General features: G+C 39.0%; 1 protein-coding gene across 3 annotated transcripts in view; it reads right to left on the bottom strand.

Annotated features, from left to right (window-relative positions):
* TMEM117 (transmembrane protein 117) overlaps positions 1-19,904 on the bottom strand; it is a gene marked incomplete at both ends in the record, with an annotated part of 515,344 nt that overhangs the window by 420,869 nt on the left and 74,571 nt on the right. For all 3 annotated transcript variants that reach the window (XM_082850801.1, XM_082850802.1, XM_082850803.1), the window contains one exon: positions 9,232-9,364. In XM_082850801.1, coding sequence (XP_082706927.1) covers positions 9,232-9,364 — 133 coding nt within the window. The remainder of the gene's footprint in view (positions 1-9,231; positions 9,365-19,904) is intronic.

Below are 19,904 nucleotides of genomic sequence, written 5' to 3'. Positions count from 1 at the left end.
TACATTAACCAAAGTACTTGTTACTATAACAACTGATATTTAATGAGAGCTAAAGATTTGAGAAGCTAAAATGTTCTCTTATTATAACAGCAACTAGCATTTATCAGGAGCTCATGGCATGGCAGGAACCACATCAACTGCTTTGCATACGTTGTTATCTCTGATTGTCACAACAACAAGAAGGTAGGTACCAATATCCCCATTGTATGCTGGAGGAACTCAGGCTCATGAAGTAGTTTCCCTAGAGTCACACAGATACAGGGTGTCAGGTCAAAAGTCCACGCTGTTTCTACTACACCACATTGCCTTCCCTACCAAGCAAAACTAAAGGCAACCGAGATTTTTAGCAATCTTTAATTTAATTTGTTTCTCCACTTTAGAAGCATGCATTTCCCCCAGATTAATAATAATAACGATGATGCTGATAACACTAATACTAATAACCCTATCACAACAACCAGTTTCTAAAAAAAAAAAAAGGAAACTTTAACTTTTCTGAGTTATTTTTGCCAGTAAGTAGCAAAGATGGGGCTCCAACCCAGGTATCTCATTCCTGGATCAGAATTCTTCCCCAGTAACAAGCTGATAAACTATTTAATAAGAGAGCTGAAATAAGCAACTATGAACAATGATCACAGAATACCTCCTAAGTGTGTCAAATCAATGTCGATTCTGGACAGATGATAATGTACGCCATAGAGTAATAAGGATGCAACATTGGTTGTGTTTTTCATTAATGTTTTAAATTTTCATCAATGCAGACAACAGTAACAGTAAACCTGTGACAATTTGGGCACACTGCGCTATTTTACCCTTGTACTATCAAAACCAAGTAACGTGCAACCAATAGTATTAAAAGCAGCCACCGGAGCCCTGGTGCTATACTGCCTTTGGCTAAATAAGTTTGTCTGTCTGTCTCTCTCTCTCCCCACCTCCCTTTCTCCCTTCCTTTCTTTCTCACCAGCCTCCCTCCTTCCCCCCCTCTCCCCAGTATCCCACTGGGTCAGCCGTCTTGACCAGACTCAGCCATTCATTTCCAGCTTTTCTTCTCACGAGCCCATTCTGGGCAACCAGCTCTGCCCCTTCCTCCCAGCCTTAGTAATTAATTGTGCTATTATTGTGAATTAAACGTACAAGCAAGTCAATGTTTAGCCTAATTAAGAGTGAAGCCAACAAATTATTTAAAGCACCACTCTAGCAAAATTTGCATTCAGCCTTGTATTAGCAGCCAATCAAGCTTTTCAGCCATTGACTCAAGTACTTCCAGGCTTCACTAACACTTACAGCTAGGCTTTCTCCCCACCCCAGCTCCTGAACCCTGCCCCAGGCCTCCATCCTTTACCCATCCCTAAATTTGGTGTTTTATTACATACCACTGAAAGTAACATCCGATCCCTTTTTTCATTTACTACAATTTAAATGGATACATTTGTACTTCAGTTATTTTGTCAGTTTAGGTCATACAAAAACTGTATAGTTTAACATTATTAAAGACAATTTAAATTTTTTCTTGTCATTTCACAAAATAAATTTAGCATCTTTCAAAACAAATTCACAAACATTCCTTCCTTAGAATGAAGCTACCAGTATAAACAGTGGTAGCAGGTCAACCAACTTTGTACTGAAGAGCAAAAGCAAAGGAAAATCACAGTTCTTAACAATAAAAACATGTACCAGGGCTCCTATTTCTAGACCAGTGGTGACTAGAAAGAGGAAAAGTTTGATTAAGGAATCTGAAAGCATTAGTGAAGGTTTTAAAAGTAGTGAATTTAGTAAAGAAAAAAGTATGGCCTGGAGTAAAATTTCACCTGATTTTTTTCCGTTAAAGAATAATTCAGCTTTGGGCAAAATAACCTGCTGAAACATACATCCCTGACAAGAGAAACTGAAGCTATAAATCAGAGTCTTTTCTGATACAATGTATGGACACACTGTTGGACCAGAGTATGGTCATTCTTTCAAAAAACAAAAAGAAAACGAGGATAAAAGAGCGACAGGCTAAGGCCTAGGTCAGCTGTACACATGGACTTTACAAAGCATTATTAGATCTTGAACAATTCCACACAACCTATAGACAAGTAGTCTAGGCCAGTCTCTCACTTGTTTTTCTTATTTTTCCTTGCTTGCTTTTGCTGCCACCTCTGTACTTAAAAGCCATGCATTTTAGATGTTAAGAGAGTGTCCATTGCAAATATTCCCTCCTGTCTCCTCTCCTCAACCGAGCACCCTTATCACATCCCACTCACTGTGCTCACGGCGCTCATTCAGTGAGTGCTCCGTACAAGTTCTTACTAAAACTTATCAGAAAGAAAACAGAAGAGACAGAATTTACTCCATTTTCATTACACTCATCACTTAATTCTTACCTCCATTTTTTTCAGGTCCTGAATATGAATACTAATATTTATTTTTGAAATTGCCTGAATCACTTTGTCTTAATTTCTCAAATTCTGTCCCTGCAATACTTAACACATATTGATATATTAATTAATATTTATAAAACTCCTCTGGAAAAGGCTTTGTATCTGGAAAAAATAAAACTTTTCTTTGTGATTGACACTAGAAAACATCAGCTTCTTCATATCCTACTCTAAAGAGTATGCACTCTGGACACTTATTCTAGTTCATAGAGGAATTTTTATCAGTGAGTCGTGTCTAATTTCCTCAGTGAGAAACACGATATTTATCCTTGTAACACTGGAATAAGTCTATAAACATATAGATGTGTATGTGTGCATACAGATGTTTATATATGCTATTATTTAAACCTGTTTTAGAACATAAAAGGGGGCCAAGCACATCACGAAAGAGGTGCTTATTAGAGAGCTCACTATGTGGATTTCTTAAAAATTGCCATTAAACACTAAGAGAGCAAATATTTCAACACCAAGTTTCAGAAATTCAGAAGGAAGAGTCTTCTTTTCAATGGAGAGAAAACCTGCCGGTGATAACATTGAAACAGTGATGAAAACATGCCCTTTGCTGCCATCAAGTGGCTGCTTTCAGAATCTTTTTATAAGCCTCAACCACGGTGCAAATGCTTTTCTTTCCCACCGTTTCATTTCTCACACATTACACACATGTTATCCTTTGGGGGACTGGTATATTTGAAAAGACCAGGCAAGCGTTTCCTAAATTAGGGCGTAATACTATGGATGCTAAAATGTTCCATGACTAAGAAGTTCTTCAGAAAGACAACATCAAAAGGGGTTTGAAGTGTCCAAACACTGAAAACCCTTCCCAGCCCTACGTGCCTCACTCAGTTTCTGTCAGTAAAGTCCTCAATCTGGACTTGGGAGCAGAGCTCTCCATTTCTATCCATAAAGAACTTCTAATAGATTGGCTATAAGGCACCTAGTGAACACAGAGGAAATTTTTTAAATTGGAGAGAGATTCATTTAGAATCAATTTTAATCAAGTCCTGTAACTGTAGGGGAAAATGGTTTCGTGTTTCTTTCCTATTTATGTCTCCCTGCCTTGAAGCTTCAGTCCTGTATGTAAACAAGGCACCGTATTGTTGAACCGTGATTACTACATAACCCTAATTTTAACTTGGTTGCTTGCTTTGCCCCCTTTTCTTTGAGAATCTTCGTTTTTCTCTCCCAAGAGACAGTTAATTAAATACACAGCTGAATGAAAGGAGAAAGGACAATTGCTATTTTTAAAATATGCAAAATGCCGCAGCAGCGGCCCCTTCATATTCTGAGAAGTCAACAGCATTCATCTCAGAGTATTGGCCCTTTTGATTGGAACATGCATTAATATGATTTTGGTCATGAAAGGAAAAGCCCCAGATAAATCAAAGTGGACAAAAGTTGGAGGGAACTAAATTGCTCTGTATAAGGAAACAGAGGAATTCTGGAAGTTATTTGAGGGTGGGGAGGTACTCCAGAGAGAAGGAGAAACTTGAAACTGGGAGAAGAGAACAGCCAGGGAGATTTGGGCAGGGGGTGGAGGGTTCTAAAGTCCAAAGGAAAATGTACATGAAAACCATAAAAACCACACCTGTGGCTACGAGTTCTTGGAAGATTTTTGTGTTCTACCCAAAGCCCAATCTAAGTCAGACAAGCTTCTTGATGTTCCCTGTGCTAGTGATGTTTTCCATTCCATCCTTTCTCAGTAGCAGTCTGCAGGACCATCTAATGTGGAGGCTTCTGTTTCAATTTCTCACTTATACAAGCCCAGATCCTTGTTTCTGATGCAAATGTGAAAGTTAAAACTCAAGTTCCTGAGTCACTGCCTGAGTGTCACTTCACAGGCTCACTGCCTTGGTGTTCAGATCCTTCTTCACTTTGGGCCTCAGGGTTTCTCCTTATCTTTGGGTAAAGCTCAGCTATGCATTTATGAAAAGTCTATCAGGGTTTGGGGAAAACTGGACAGCTACAAGCAAAAAAATCAAACTGGACTACTTTCTCACACCACATAGAAAACTAAACTCAAAATGGATTAAAGACTTAAGTGTAAGACCTGAGACCATAAAACTCCTGGGAGAAAACATAGGCAGTGTGCTCTTTTCCATAAGTCTTAGCAATATTTTTTTGGATCTGTCTCCTCGGGCAAGGGAAACGAAAGTGAAAATAAACAAATGGGACTAAATCAAACTAAAAAGCTTTCGCACAGCAAGGAAACTATCAACAAAATGAAAAGACCATCTACTAAATAGAAGATATTTGCAAACAATATATTGGATAAGGGGTCAATATTCAAAATATACAAAGAACTCATACAGCTCATCATCAAAAGAACAACCAGATTTAAAAGAGGGCAGAGGACCTGAATACACATTTCTGCAGACATACAGATGACTAACAGGCACATGAAAAGATGCTCAACATCACTAATCATCAGGGAAATGCAAATCAAAATCACAATTAGATGTCACCTCACACCTGTCAGAATGGCTGTCATCAAAAAGAACACAAATAACAAGCACTGGTGAGGATGTGGAGAAAAGGGAACCCTCGTGCACTGTTGCTGGGAATGTAAATTGGTGCCACTATAGAAAACAGTATGGAGGCTCCTCAAGAAAAGAAAAATAGGGGCTTCCCTGGTGGCGCAGTGGTTGAGAGTCCGCCTGCCAATGCAGGGGACACGGGTTCGTGCCCCGGTCCGGGAAGATCCCACATGCCACGGAGCTGCTGGGCCCGTGAGCCATGGCCGCTGAGCCTGCGCGTCCGGAGCCTGTGCTCCGCAACGGGAGAGGCCACAACGGTGAGAGGCCCGCGTACCGCAAAAAAAAAAAAAAAAAAGAAAAATAGAACTACCATATGATCTAGCAATTTTACTTCTGGGTATTTACCCCCCCAAAATAAAAACACTAATCTGAAAAGATATATGCATCCCTATGTTCACTGCAGCATTATTTACAATAGCTAATATATGGAAATAACCTAAGTGTCCATCCATATACGCATGGATAAAGAAGATGTGGTATTACATATACAATTAGTCATTAAAAAAAAGAAATGAAACGTTGCTATTGCAACAACATGGATGGATCTAGAGGGTATTACACGAAGTGAAATAAGTCAGACAGAGAAAGACAAACACCATATGATCTCACTTTTATGTGCAATCTAAAAAACAAAACAAAGACACAAACAAAACAAAATGAAAAGAGTTATAGATACAGAGAACAAACAGGTTGTTGCCAGAGGGGAGGGAAGTGATGGGGGCGAAATAGGTGAAGGAGATTAAGAGGTATAAACTTCCAGTTATAAAATAAATAAGCCACAGATATGTAATATTAAGCATAAGGAATATGGTCAATAATATTGTAATAACTTTGTATGGGGTCAGATGGTCCCTAAACTTATCATAGTGATCATTTCATAATGTGTGCAAATGTCAAATCCCTATACAGTACACCTGAAACTGACATAATATTGTCAATCAACTATATTTCAATCAATCAATGTTAATCGCATCTAAAAAATAAAAATAAGCAATATTAAATGAAGAGGGAAAAGAAGTCTAAGTCTGCATTGTATTTTTCAGCATTCCTGAAGGTTTTGTGGGAGGAGAGGCTTCAAGTTAGCTAGTCTGCCACCTTGTAAAAAGGAAGTTGTTCATAAAATGTCTAGATGTAAAACTCTGCCCAGGATGAGAGCCTTCTCTGCAGCAGAACCCTCACCTACGACCTCACACATTTATGGAAGATGAATTGAGTTCATCTTGGTGACTTAAAGAATAAAGCAGCACTTTGGTGGCAGGAGGTGTGGAGGGAGAATCAAAGGTGAGAGGAGACTTTCCCGAGTGTAGGAAATAGGGATTGTCTTGGTCCCTTCAGCACATCTCTAACTCCTCTCTTTCCCTCTCCATCTCACTGCCTCTCAGCCTGGCTTCCCACAGATCGCTGAAGCCATGAGTGAGTGTACACTTCAGGGCACTCACTGTAATGAGAGCTCCAGGAGCATGCAACTTGACTCTTATCAAGCGAGCTCTGGCTAAAACTATCAGTTCTGATCAGATAAACCTAGGGACTTTGTTCTCCGTAACAAGGGATCAAGGGACTCTGGTTGAGACTAAATTTACAAACAATTCTAAAATTGGGGGGAAAAAGGGAGGGGAAAAAGCAAATCATTCTAGGGAAACTTCTTTTTTCCTTTCTTAAATCCTAAATCCACTCTCTGTAGGCCTCACGGCTTCTGTTTTGGAAAGGAGTTCTAAAATACATAAACACAAGTCTAGCCATCATAGAAAATCCTTGAAATCCTTTTCAGAATGGTTCTAGACCGATATTCCTAGAAAGATCCACAGACCAGCACAGGTTGAAATCCCCAATGCAAATCAGATTCAGTGTAAAGAAGCCAGAATTCCTCTCTACCACCAGCAATCCTCTGATATAAAACCAGCCTGTTGTCCTTTCTGTACCCTCTGGCTCCATCATTCCCTGCCCTAATCAGGATAGGCCAATGCCTCAGGTAACATGGTGCTTCTACCCCAGAGGCACAGTGGTATCCACCTGCTCTAAGAACTGATTTTCCTCCAGGTTTGCATTTCTACATTAAAGCGCTCACTAGTTCAAATAGCATGTGTTGTAACTGTTGATAATACATCTTTTATAAATGGAGATTTAATTTTTAAATGTGTAGAAATAAACCATTTTCCCCTTGCTTTGGATTTTTCTTTAAAAAGTATAGCACCATTAAAGATGTCCTCTCAAGCAAAAATCCTTTTCAACAAAGATGAGGCATATTGGTGAAGAGTTCGAGTTACATAAGACTATGGAATTTATGTAGTCTGAGAATAAAAGACAATCACCTTCAATTTTACTTAAGACAGATACACATATATTCTAGACTAACTCTTCTCTTATTTCCTGCACATATCTCCTACTTCTTTCAGTTTTGAAATTCAGCTTGAATGATAAAAATACAAAGAAAGGCTAATAGGCATATGGTGATTGAGCAACAGGATCAACCACCATCAAATGTGTGCTAGCTTAAGAGCAGGCGGTATTACTAGAATTCACTACTTAATAGCTCAACCCCTGCTCTATTACTGCTTAAAATAGAGATTTAATTATAATGTAACTTTGAGCAAGTGACAAAACCTCTCTGGTCCTCAGTTTCTTGATCTGTAAAATGGAGATAATAAAAATACCTATGGCAGAGGGTCATTGTGAGGTTTGAAACAATTTGTGTCTCTTACTGAGTGGTCCATAACTGTTAGCTCTCACTAAGGTTAGCTTTGTTATTAGCTGTTGATTGTTTTACAATGTGCCATGGAATATCTATTATTGCATTTAATTTATTATTTTTAATTCTGCTTCTTTCCTCAGAGTAAGCACTTCTGGTTAGCACAGACCTCATTAGCTCCATATTAAAAAAAAAGTAGAATTAGATGAAAAGTCAACTTCAGAGCAAAGGATATATTTTATGTACATATACTATTTAACATTTTATTTCCAGCAACAGCTTAAAAAGAGTAAGTTTTACGTGGATCACTTCCTCTTCTGGTCCCAGGGCTGAGAATGCACAGTTCCTCTCAGAGAGACTTTTGATTGCGTTAGATAAATCCAAGAACACCATTACCTGGTTCCATTATACAGGCACTGTTCTAAGGCTGAGGCTTATTCTGACTGGCCATGGGTTAGAATCTGTAACTCCGCCATTTAAAAATAGACCCAGTAGGAATGGCGTCATTTGAAGCCCAAGAAATAATTACAGACAAAGCATTTTAATAACTTCCTAAAGCCTGAATATTTGATCTGCAATCACATTCTTGAATTTACCACTTGTTAGTATGGACTAAAGTATAAACCTTGTGAAGTACCTGCTTTTCTTTTACTATTCATCTCTTTAATGGTGGGAAGAAAACAATAAAATTTTAATTGAGTTATCCCTCTCAGCACTGAACAGTGGTGGACAAAATCTATACATAACATCAAAATAATTGCACTGTGGAACTGGCCAGCAGTCTTGCCTGGCCTACATTTAGAAGAAAAGGATATGAGCTAGCTTTCCAATCTATTGGAGAGGATAGATCAAAACCTTCTAGAGGAACTACTTCAGTGTACAACAAGTATCTAAAGTGGTTTCTTATTGTCACTAATCTAATTCTTAAAGCTGTCAGTTAAGATATTCTCCTTACATTCTGCCCTTAAAACTTGTAAAGAGCAAACCAAGAACTGGAGAAAGTTAAAAAAAAAATCTACAATCTACTTGTTAGCACACCTTCATGCCATGGTGATTTGATTAGTGATTTGATAAGTATAGATTACAACCTTGGACTTAATACAGGGTGGCCCACTTTTAAAAAGGCCCATTTATAACAAAGCTCTCTCTGTTGGAACTGCCAAGAGAGTTTAAAAAAAAAAAATGCCACCAGTATCAAACACTTTTATTTAGCCACGCATTGTAGAGCAATGTAATTGCAAACCTGGAGAGCTACATCTTAGGACAGTTCTACTGATTGTGTGATTATAAACAAGTCAAGAAGATTTCCTGATTCTCATACTCTCTGTCACTATAATGAAATTACTACCTGCTCTCAAACTACTCCACAGAGAAGACCTAAAGAATAAGGAACACTATATAAGTATTGCAAAGTGCGATAAGCTTCTTGGATAAGAGACTCTAAATGTCTTAAGAAAAATGCACAGATTATCCATATTAGGGTAGAATATTTGTAACGAAGATTTAGGTTACTACAAACTAAAAAATTATTGAATTCTTACAAGTTTCAAATATAACACTCACCACAGTAGAAAGCGGAAAGACAACCTACCCCATGTTCCCATCCATTAGAAGAATCGTGTTGTATATGTGAGAAAATATGAAGAGAAAGAGAATTGTGCTGAAGAACATTGTCATCCACGATCCATGATCCTCTCGAAACATTTTTAACCGAAGCAACTGACCTGCAATATAAATATTATTGGAAATCAGTGTACACTGTAACTCAAAATCCATACAGCTTTGCTTTATTTTAGTGAATCTCTATTATCTCACGAATACTCTGAAGCCTTTGCCCTAGCACTTGTCTTATGGGTGAAACCACTACCTAATGTCCTTTTTGCTCTTTTGTACATAAATGGTGAAGTCCAAGACAACTCCCATATCATCATCCTAGAGCAAACAATACTAGTATGAGAATCTGGTATACAGAAATCATTCACTAGGCTGGCATGAAAACAAATTAATTAGAACACTATTACCTGCTACTTTTTATGTCACAAATATGTTTTTGGTTCATTTACTGAAACTACTTAAGTAAGGCAAATGGTAACGATGTTGCATAAATTCCATATAATTCCCTTTTGCTTCCATAGACCCATTCCCAATACTGGCCAGATGATAAAACCAAGTCATACTTCACTTATAAGAAGATCCAGTTGTTAAAGGTACATGAAAACATGGACAGTAAAAATAAAGTTTCTGTCGTAAGAGACAGTAGGCTTAGCATTACTCTTAGCTAAAATATCCATAACCACATACAGGCTGGTGCCCAAGTCTGTGGGGTGTGTGGGGCCTGGTGGCGTGTGCATGTGTTATGGAGTTGGTATGGCTCCTAGCAAAACATAATTTCTACCCTGATACCTAAAATTCCATTTAGAAAGACAATGGCTAAAATTGGAAAGGATGGCCAATTAATCTATGACAAAGGAGGTAAGAATATACAATGGAGAAAAGACAGTCTCTTCAATAAGTGGTGCTTGGGAAAACTGGACAGCTACATGTAAAAGAATGAAACTAGAACAGTCTCTAACACCATATATAAAAATAAACTCAAAATGGATTAAAGTTCAAAATGTAGGACTGGAAACCCTAAAACTCACAGAGGAAAACATAGGCAGAATACTCTTTGACATAAAATTGTAGCAATATTGTTTTGGATCTGTCCCCTAAAGCAAAGGAAATAAAAGCAAAAATAAACAAATGGGATCTAATTAAGCTTAAAAGTTTTTGCACAGCAAAGGTAACCATCAACAAAACGAAAAGACAACCTACTGGATGGGAGAAAATATTTGCAAATGATATGACGGACAATGAGTTAACACCCAAAATATATAAACAGCTCATACAACTCAACATCAAAAAAACACAAACAACCTGATTAAAAAGTGGGCGGAAGGCCTGAATAAACATTTTTCCAAAGAGGACATGCAGATGGCCAACAGGAACATGAAAAGATGCTCAACATCACTAATCATCAAAAAAAAGGGAAATGCAAATCAAAACCACAATGAGATATCATCTCACACTTGTCACAGTGGCCATCATCAAAAAGAACACAAATAACAAATGTTGGTGAGGATGCAGAGAAAAGGGAACCCCTGTACACTATTGGTGGGAATGTAAATTGGTGCAGCCACTGTGGAAAATAGTATGGAGGTTCCTCAAAAAACTAAAAACAGAACTACCACATGACCCAGCAATTCCACTCTTGGGTATATATCAAAAAAAAAAACCCACAGAAACCCTAATTCAAAATGATACATTCACCCCAATATTCATAGCAGCATTACTTACAATTGCCAAGATACTGAAGCAAGTGTCCATCAACAGATGAATGGATAAAGAAGATGTGGTGTATATACAGAATGGAATACTACTCAGCCACAAAAAAGAATGAAATTTTGCCATTTGCAACAACATGGATGGACTCAGAGGGTATTATGCTAAGTGAAATAAGTCAGACAGAAAGAGAAATACTGTATGATGTCACTTATATGTGGAATCTAAAAACTAAAACAACCTAGTGAATATAACAAAAAAAAAAAGCAGACTCAGATATAGAGAACAAACTAGTGGTTACCAATGAGGAGAAGGAAAGAGGAGGGGAAATACAGGGGTATGGGATTAAGAGGTACAAGCTATTGTGTATAAAATAAGCTACAAGGATATATTGTAAACCACAGGGACTAGGGCCAATATTTTATAATAACTATAAGTGGAGTATAACCTTTAAACATTGTGAAACAATGTATAATATTGTAACATATAATACTGTACATCAACTATACTTCAATAAAAAAAGAAAAAAAGAATGTTAAAATGCAAATACTTCAAAGAGGAAAATGTATTAAGATGAACACTAAAGTAAAAATTACTAGTATCATAATCAGTCCAGATAAATATTTTGATTTATGATAAAGAGAACTGAGAGCACTAGTATCCTGAAAGGTGAGAAAGATTTAAAAAAAAAAAAAAACAGGATTAAGAAAAAAATAAACATAGGTCACCCTGGCTTCTCCTAAGAGAAAGTTTATCTAAATAATGATAAAGGAGATGATTCACATATAGGAACTACAATTCAAATAGGGTAGGCCTGAAACCTTAACAATAAAATTCCTCACTAGAGAAAATATTCCCTTTTTTTGATGATATGTTAAAGGTATGGGGAAAATATGTATATTTCCATCTGTAAATGGTCTCTCTCTAGGGACAGATAGTAGCTCTCATGTAGGCTACTGAGCATAGGAAGAAATCATCTTTTAAGATTTAACTACTAATTTCCCCTTGTCCCTTTCTTTCATTAAAATAGCACTTCAGATTTCATTTGGAAACCAGGCTCACAGAAACACTACCCTAGCTAGAACTTTAAATGGAGCAAAAACGGATTTGGTTACATTATCTGGTTTCTTGGCCTGCACAAGAGAAGCAAAGGACAAATCTGAAAGTCAGGGGGAATGTGAATTATAACTGAAAGAAGAATGTGGAAAATGTTCTACTGAAGCAAAGGATACTAACGCTGCAAATTACAGCCTTACAGAACTTGTTGGTTAACTGAATCAATAATTATAGAAAGCCAGGGATTTGCACGTCTCCACACAACACATTGACAGGAATATTATAAATAGATATTTAACACAGAATGCTTGAGAGTAAAAAACCCATGCCATGAATATCTTAAAGCAAGCTGTAGAGAATATTATTTATTCTTTGAACAAATATTTAATGTGTGCTTATTGAGCAAATATTAAATATGTGCTTACATGCCAGCTGTGGTTCTAGGTGCTGGAGATACAGCTGTGAGCAGGGTAGGAAGTGTTCACAGTCAACCATCATTTGGATATTTAATGAAAATATGATCTTATTTTAGACTGATTTGACTCAATGTTCCCTTTGCTGCAAGTCCTTCAGCCTTGACCTATTTATTTAATTCAGCAGTTGATATTGAAGAACTGCTAAGACCAGCAATTAGAGTTCTTGGAAAATTTAAATGCGAATTTCTTTCTTAACATATGCATATGTCAAAAAATTCACTAATGGATGTACTTTAAAAGTCAGATAATAATGCTGGTGACTTAAGAGTGCTTTGCAAATAAAATACAGCGGGTTAACTGTACATGGCTGAAATAATACAGAGTTAGTAAAATGAGAAACGTGACAGTACCATTTATGCTGTCACTGCCAAACTCATTGCCTGGCACTAATTTCAGTCATTAGAGTCATTAGAACAAAATGGCAGGTTAACACGGCTTGCAATTCACTTGAAACACACAATAAAAGTACTGCAATATATTAAGGCCAGAACTGGTGTGACCCAAATGTTGAGTCAAATCACATTAAAAATTTTTCCCATAAGCTACTTCAACTTAACTCATTGAGTGTCCATCCTAATGATAGAAAGCTGTATACACAGATGGCCATCAGCTGACTCCCCATGCAATCTAATCAAACTAGGAACCTCAGAGTTACCCCAGGATGTCACATGAAAATGCACTATCTCCTCCCCTGCAGTGTGACCATATATTTGGTTTCCCTGGGACATCAGTGGCTTATAACTGTTGTCCTAGAATAATTATTAATAGGGCCCCCTTCTTTTCTGAAGTGCACTGGTTTGGACAATAAGTTATACGCCACCTTTCCTATAGGTCACAGAATTCAGAGTTTTTTTTAACACTTTAGAGGAGTTTCAGGAGACAACTGAGTGAAAACAGTCTTCATAGGTCAACAGAGGTAAAAGACATCACTAGGAGGGGTACATTTCTGACAAGGTGATAACGACTTTTATTTTAATCATAGATATATTTGTAAATCTGAGTGTATGTTTATGTTACTAATAAAATCTGTCTTGCACTGTATGGACTATAATCTTTGATATGGTCAGGGTGATTGGAAAACAAATCTTAAAACAACCCGAAGCGTCAAGGTGGTGCACAAGCCTATATCTGTGTTGGAGGTTAGGGTTGGAGGCCACAGGGATTAATTGTTACGAATGTTGATTAAAGTAAACTGAAATAGCCTAGAACCTCAGAATCTTTCCTGGAGATACAGTAGGTTTAGAACCACTAAGATGTCATAAGTTTCTAACAAGGATAATGACCTAAAAGCATATTTTAAAATATATGATGAGCTCACATATACTGTGGAAGACAGAGGTAGATGAGTGTAAGAGAATTACGGATTTTGCTGCTGTGTTCTCATCAGCAAAATAATAGAAAGGAACATTTCCTTTGTACCTCACAGCCAGACTTTTATGCTAAGTTCTGGGTTCCTTTTCTTCAGGAATAATTTTCACAAAGAGGCCTTGAACAAAGAAATAAACGAAACAATCTCAGAGGAGAAGGAGTAGAAGTGTTTGTGCTTCCAGGGAAGAGATTAATGTACTCCTGGGAAGTTGTTAAGGCAAGATTAAATAGGGTGAGGGTGTCTAGATTCACTGAGGATACAAAGAGTTTGGCCTCCAAGGTGACAGAACCTCATTTGGGTTTGATTCCATGGATGCTGGTGAAGGCCAAAGTATCAAGGGTCATGGCCTTGGAATTCAGGTAAGGAGACTGAACTGGCCCCAAAGGAAGGAGCCAATAGAGCAGCCACCCACCTTCGTTAGGAACACAGTGACCTGGTTAGGATGGTGGAGGTCATCGAGAGGACGTGACAGCTGGCTGACCCAGGAGTTGGACCCGGGCAATCAGAGGTTCCTCACCCCCTCCCCTGGCCTTGGAATGTACATTCTGCCCACCGCACCCCCAGTGGGACTGTTTTCAAGAAGACAGTCTTGAGAGAGCAATGTGTTATTGAGACCATCTGCACAGAATATGTGACGAACCCAGTTAAGGCCTCTGTATAAACTTTTGACCCTGGTGGGCAGGTATAGAGATCTACTTGTCTTGCAGCCACTCAAGACAAGCCTCATACATAAGTTCATTTGCTTGTTAAACCTACCAATCTGGAGCAGTCTGCCTCATTCTTTGGTCTGTCCTTTCCCTCCAAGAACGGGGCCAGTTTAAGATTTCACCCAGGAAGTTCCTGAGGTTGCAAACCTACACTCTCTTAGGTGGCACCATTGTGCTAAAGAAGAGGCAGAAGACCATCACTCAAGCAGCAATGGGAGAGGGGAAGGCAGGTAAATGCAGACTCAAGGATTTGTTTCCAGGACCCCTATAAGCCCTGGGACTGCTTTAAACTTTAGATATAAAAAAGATGATCTAAAATATTACCAATTTTGTACTCTCTGTTCACCTTGATGAGCGGGAAGTCCAAGCAAGATTTATTTAATTTAGAGGGAAATGTATAGCATTTCACATACTACCCTGACCAGGAAATATGAAAGCAGGCATTTTCCTCAAGAGGACGCTAAACTGAAGTTAACACTACTATCCATTAAGTCTTCTGCTGCAAAATATCCTACATATGATGCAGCCCATTATAATGTATACATAATGTGTACATGCAACTACTTAATGTATACATAGATATACATAAGAAACAAATGTAATCTGCAGTTATTTAAAGGAATATATTTAATTTGTTGGGGTCAAAAAGCAGTCAAAATCAGCATAGCAGGCATTTAACATACCAGTAAGAATATTTTCTGTTGCAAATAACAAAAACAATGGTTCCAAATCCTTGCTTTTAATCACTACGGAACACTTGGACTTCAGATGTGCTCCGAAAACAGTGTTACAAAAGATATAAGTAAATATCATTTTTAAATTAAAAAACAAAAATGAAAAATAAAACAAACAAAAAACTAATACCAGCTTAAACTATAAGTCTACAGGCTTCTCATATTTCCTAACAAGGATTTTTGTTCCCTGAACAAAAAATAGTTTTCTCCTTACTATAAATGTTTAGAAACTAATGTAGATTTAGTTTAACTAAACAATAATATGACTTCAAGAAAGGCTTTATCCAGCACTCAGACAATATGACCAAGGTTTGATTTATCTGCATTTTCCAGCCCTGTTCCTTCAGGGTGGGGTCCCATCTCAGCCAGCTCCTCCAGCACATTCATACATACTCTTTGTAACCCTAAAATGACTGTAGCAATCCTGACGAATATGTCTTCATTTTTGTCTGGGGAGGAAAGCATATTGCTTCTGCCCTAGCATTTCTTGAAAAGTCATGTGATTAAATCTACTTGGGCTTGTTTGGGTCCTGAACCAATCACCATAGCCAGAGTTATGAAAAGCAATGATTAACTAAGTCTATGTCACATGCTCCACTCCTAGAGCCAGATGAAATTAGTTCCCTAGCGCTACATTGACCCACAAATGCAAGGCAAGTATGGCAAACAAGTTGAAAAATGTAGAGCCCTAAGATGAAAGGTCCCTGGGTCCTTGAATCACTGCTTGGAACAGAGGTGCCTGCCATGTTTTGGGCTTAAGTGAGCGAGAAATTCAATTGAGATGTAGTCAATTCTATGTTTTGTAGGGTTTTATTACTGTAGTTAGCATTGTCTTACCAGATACAAGATGACCAGTGAATAAAAGGCCCTGAGATGGTAAGAAAAAATGGGGTTAGAAATAGCCCAAGTGAAATCTTTACTTCTTTTTTTTTTTTTTAATGTCCCTAGTACTCAGCAAAACACATGGTAAACTATTTATATTGGATGAAATACTGATGGGCAGATTCTAGAAGGAAAATTAAGACTTGTCCTCAAGTCCTCCAAAAGAAAAATTCTACAAGTAAAATATGCAGGAAAACACATCTTGTTGGCAGTGATGTAGTCATTACTCAGACCACTCAATCTCAAAGACCGAATGCCCAAGACTGTCTAGTTTGCTGTCTACTGTGCGTGCACCACACCTGTCTACAAGCTGCAACACAGTGAGGCCATATTTGTCTTCCTCCCCTGGTGTCCCCATGGCACTGACACATAGAATGTCTTAAATAAATAAATATTTGCCCAATAGATTAAAAAGGAAGGGACACACAAACAAATCAACAAACAATATTCCACTGTATGACTGAAAGCTCTCTGTCTTTGTAAATCTGGTGCCTACCGCACCCACCCTGTGAGCCCTGCTGTTCTTCAAGCTTCACCTCCTCCTCATTTTCTCCCCATAAATTAACTACCTCCTGAGATCTATTCCCTCCTACTCAGCATGAAGCTCCTGTGTCCTTATCAGACTTCCTTTTCCGCAGCACCCTTGTTTCTTGTGCACCCCAGGTTTATTTTATACTTGCCCTTCAAAACCCCAACTCTGATTCAGAGCTACAATTTGTTTTCTCCAATTTCAGTAAACTTCTGTGGAAAAAGCTACACAAATGGGTTGATAAGCTACTACATAATCACGATCCCCAACTTCAGCTGCTACCACAGCACTGCACATTAATACATCCATTTCAAATTTCATCTCAAAACTCCTACTAAGCCTCTTTCACTCTCAGAATATGACCTTAGTCTCAACCTCAAGAAAACATTGCTACTACTAAATATGATTTCCTTCAACCTTCTTCCCACTCACATTCATCCACTTATCTACTTTCTCTGTTATTCTTACTTTCTTCTTCTGTTTTTCTTTGTGCTCCTCCCGCAAAAGACACCATGTGTGCCTTTTTAAAAACATACCCTCCTCTCTTGGTGCCTTGCTTCATCATCCATTCTTTCTCTCTTTTGTGTTTTCAATCTCTCCCACTCTCCGGGTTCACTTCCCTCTGCCTCTAAAGCCTCTTAAGTCCATCCTATAAACAAGGCTTTCTTGACCTCATATCCTTGAACTACCATCCATTCAACTTCCCTTCTCATCCAGACTTCAAGAGAGAGTAATCTTCGTCAGCCCCACTCACTGAGATCTTACTTGCAATGCAAACACTCTATTGAAATTGTTCTGGCAAATGTTAATGGCCCCCACCATTGCCAAACGCAATAGAAATATACTGGCCTTTAACTTACAGGACATTTCGGCTGCATCTGACACTGCAGTATCCACTCTGTCCTTTTTGACACTCTACTTCTTTGGCTTCCCTAACACCAAATACTCCTTGTGCTTTTTCCACTTTGTTTATACTTATCACTTTGGGGGGCATCTCTTCTGCTTGTCACATAAACAATAATGTTCCCCATGGCCTGCCCTCAGTCTTTCTCCTTGTCATACCACTACATGGTCTTGAAATGGAGCAGGACCCTATGGTCCTTGCCACCCCCCCATGTCCTCAGCCTGCCTTTTGTCTGTGGAAAAACTTTAGCCAGAGAATAAGTTTAATCAGAGAGGCTTCCCTGGTGGCGCAGTGGTTAAGAATCTGCCTGCCAGGGCTTCCCTGGTGGCGCAGTGGTTGAGAATCCGTCTGCCGATGCAGGGGACACGGGTTTGTGCCCCAGTCCGGGAAGATCCCACATGCCGTGGAGCGACTAGGCCCGTGAGCCATGGCCGCTGAGCCTGCGCGTCCGGAGCCTGTGCTCCGCAACGGGAGAGGCCACAACAGTGAGAGGCCCGCGTACCTCAAAAAAAAAAAAAAACAATCTGCCTGCCAATACAGGGGACATGGGTTCGAGCACTGGTCCGGGAAGATCCCACATGCCATGGAGCAACTAAGCCCACGTGCCACAACTACTGAGCCTGTGCTCTAGAACCTGCAAGCCACAACTACTGAACCCCTGTGCTGCAACTACTGAAGCCCATGCGCCTAGAGCCCGTGCTCCACAACAAAGAGAAGCCACCGCAATGAGAAGCCTGCACACTGCAACGAGTAGCCCCCACCCGCCACAACTAGAGAAAGTCCACGTGCAGCAATGAAGACCCAACACAGCCAAAAAAAAAAAAAAGTTAATCAGAGAAGTGAGAAAATGCAGAAACAAAGGAAAACAGTCAAAGGAGACCAAATAATAATAGTTTAATCATTAAGCATAGTCAAGGACCTTTAGTTCCTCCTTAAGGTCTATAGATAGTATTCTGAGCCATATCCTATGAGCTGTTTTGCAGACACTGAAGCCCCCACCAAGTGGAGGAGGATAACTACATGATGACCAAATTGAAGCCATGAAATTGAAGCCATGACATAAGCTGCCACAATTCCGAGAACTGGCCTCAAAGAAATAGGAACAAACCCTGGAACTAAAGATTAACTGTACTTAAAACAACCAAGATGACGCTGGTCAAACCACCGATGACCAATTTCAAGATGACTGTCAGAGCTGACTATATTGTTTCTGCATGTAGCCCCCTCCCTCTGTCTATAAAAGCTCTTGCCCCCTGATTGTCAAGTGGGGAGTCGGCCTTTGGACAGGCATCTGCCCTACCCGCTGGTTGCCACCCTCCGAAATAAAGCAACCTTTCCTTTCCTACCAACACTTGTCTCTCAAGAACTGGTTTTCAAGCTGCGAGCAGCTGGACCTGGGTTCAGTAACAGTCTCACTCACTCTGTGGGTTTAACACCAAATATCTCCAGCATAGACTTTTCCTCCTGATCTTCAGACTGGAAGAGCCACCTACCCACTGTCCTCCTCGATGTCCTACTGCCAATTCAAACTCAGTATACAAAAAAGAATTCAAAATTTCCACCTCTCGTCCCAACACACAGTATACCCACATCTCCAATCTGACCTTTTCCGTCCCTAAATCCACCCCTACTTCTGACTTTGCCATCTTATCATTTTCAAAATAACTAAAGGTTGGATTCATTCTTGATTCTTGATTCCTACACACCTTCCATTTCAATCAACAGTCTTATTATTTTATAAACTTCCATGCATGCTCTTCTCCCATAATTTGGATTCCCATTGTCTCTTAAATGGGACTGTTGCAACAACCAAACTGGTCTTCCTTACTCCAGCCTCTTTTCCCATCTCAATCCACCCCCAATAAATCTAACTAAAATATAAATATGGTCACATCATCCCTTCACTTTAAATCTTTCAATGATCACTCTTCTCCTACAGTATAAAATTCAAGTTCCTTATCATGGGATACAAGGCTTGACTTGACCCACATTTACCTCTCCTCTCTCACCACTCCCTACCTTTCACTCTAGTTGCATAAACACTAAACAGGTTGCAGTTTCCTATGTTCATGCTGACCCTCTGCCTGGGATACTCTTCTTCTCCCATCACTCAACTAACACCTATATTTCCTGTGGGCCTTAAAATGTAAGTCAGAGATGAGCTCCTCTACGAAATCATCCTCACTGTTAAATATTTCATATATTGGAGTAATCATCAGAAGAGCTTATAGGATCGATTCTCTCAGGAGGTAGTAAGTTCCCTTCAGGGCAAGCAAGGAGGAACGG

The sequence above is a fragment of the Leucopleurus acutus genome, assembly GCF_964270905.1.
Source record: "Leucopleurus acutus genome assembly, chromosome: 11".
Lineage (NCBI taxonomy): Eukaryota > Metazoa > Chordata > Mammalia > Artiodactyla > Delphinidae > Leucopleurus > Leucopleurus acutus.
Note: the sequence above shows the minus strand (reverse complement) of the source record. Positions and strands in the feature narration are given on the sequence as shown.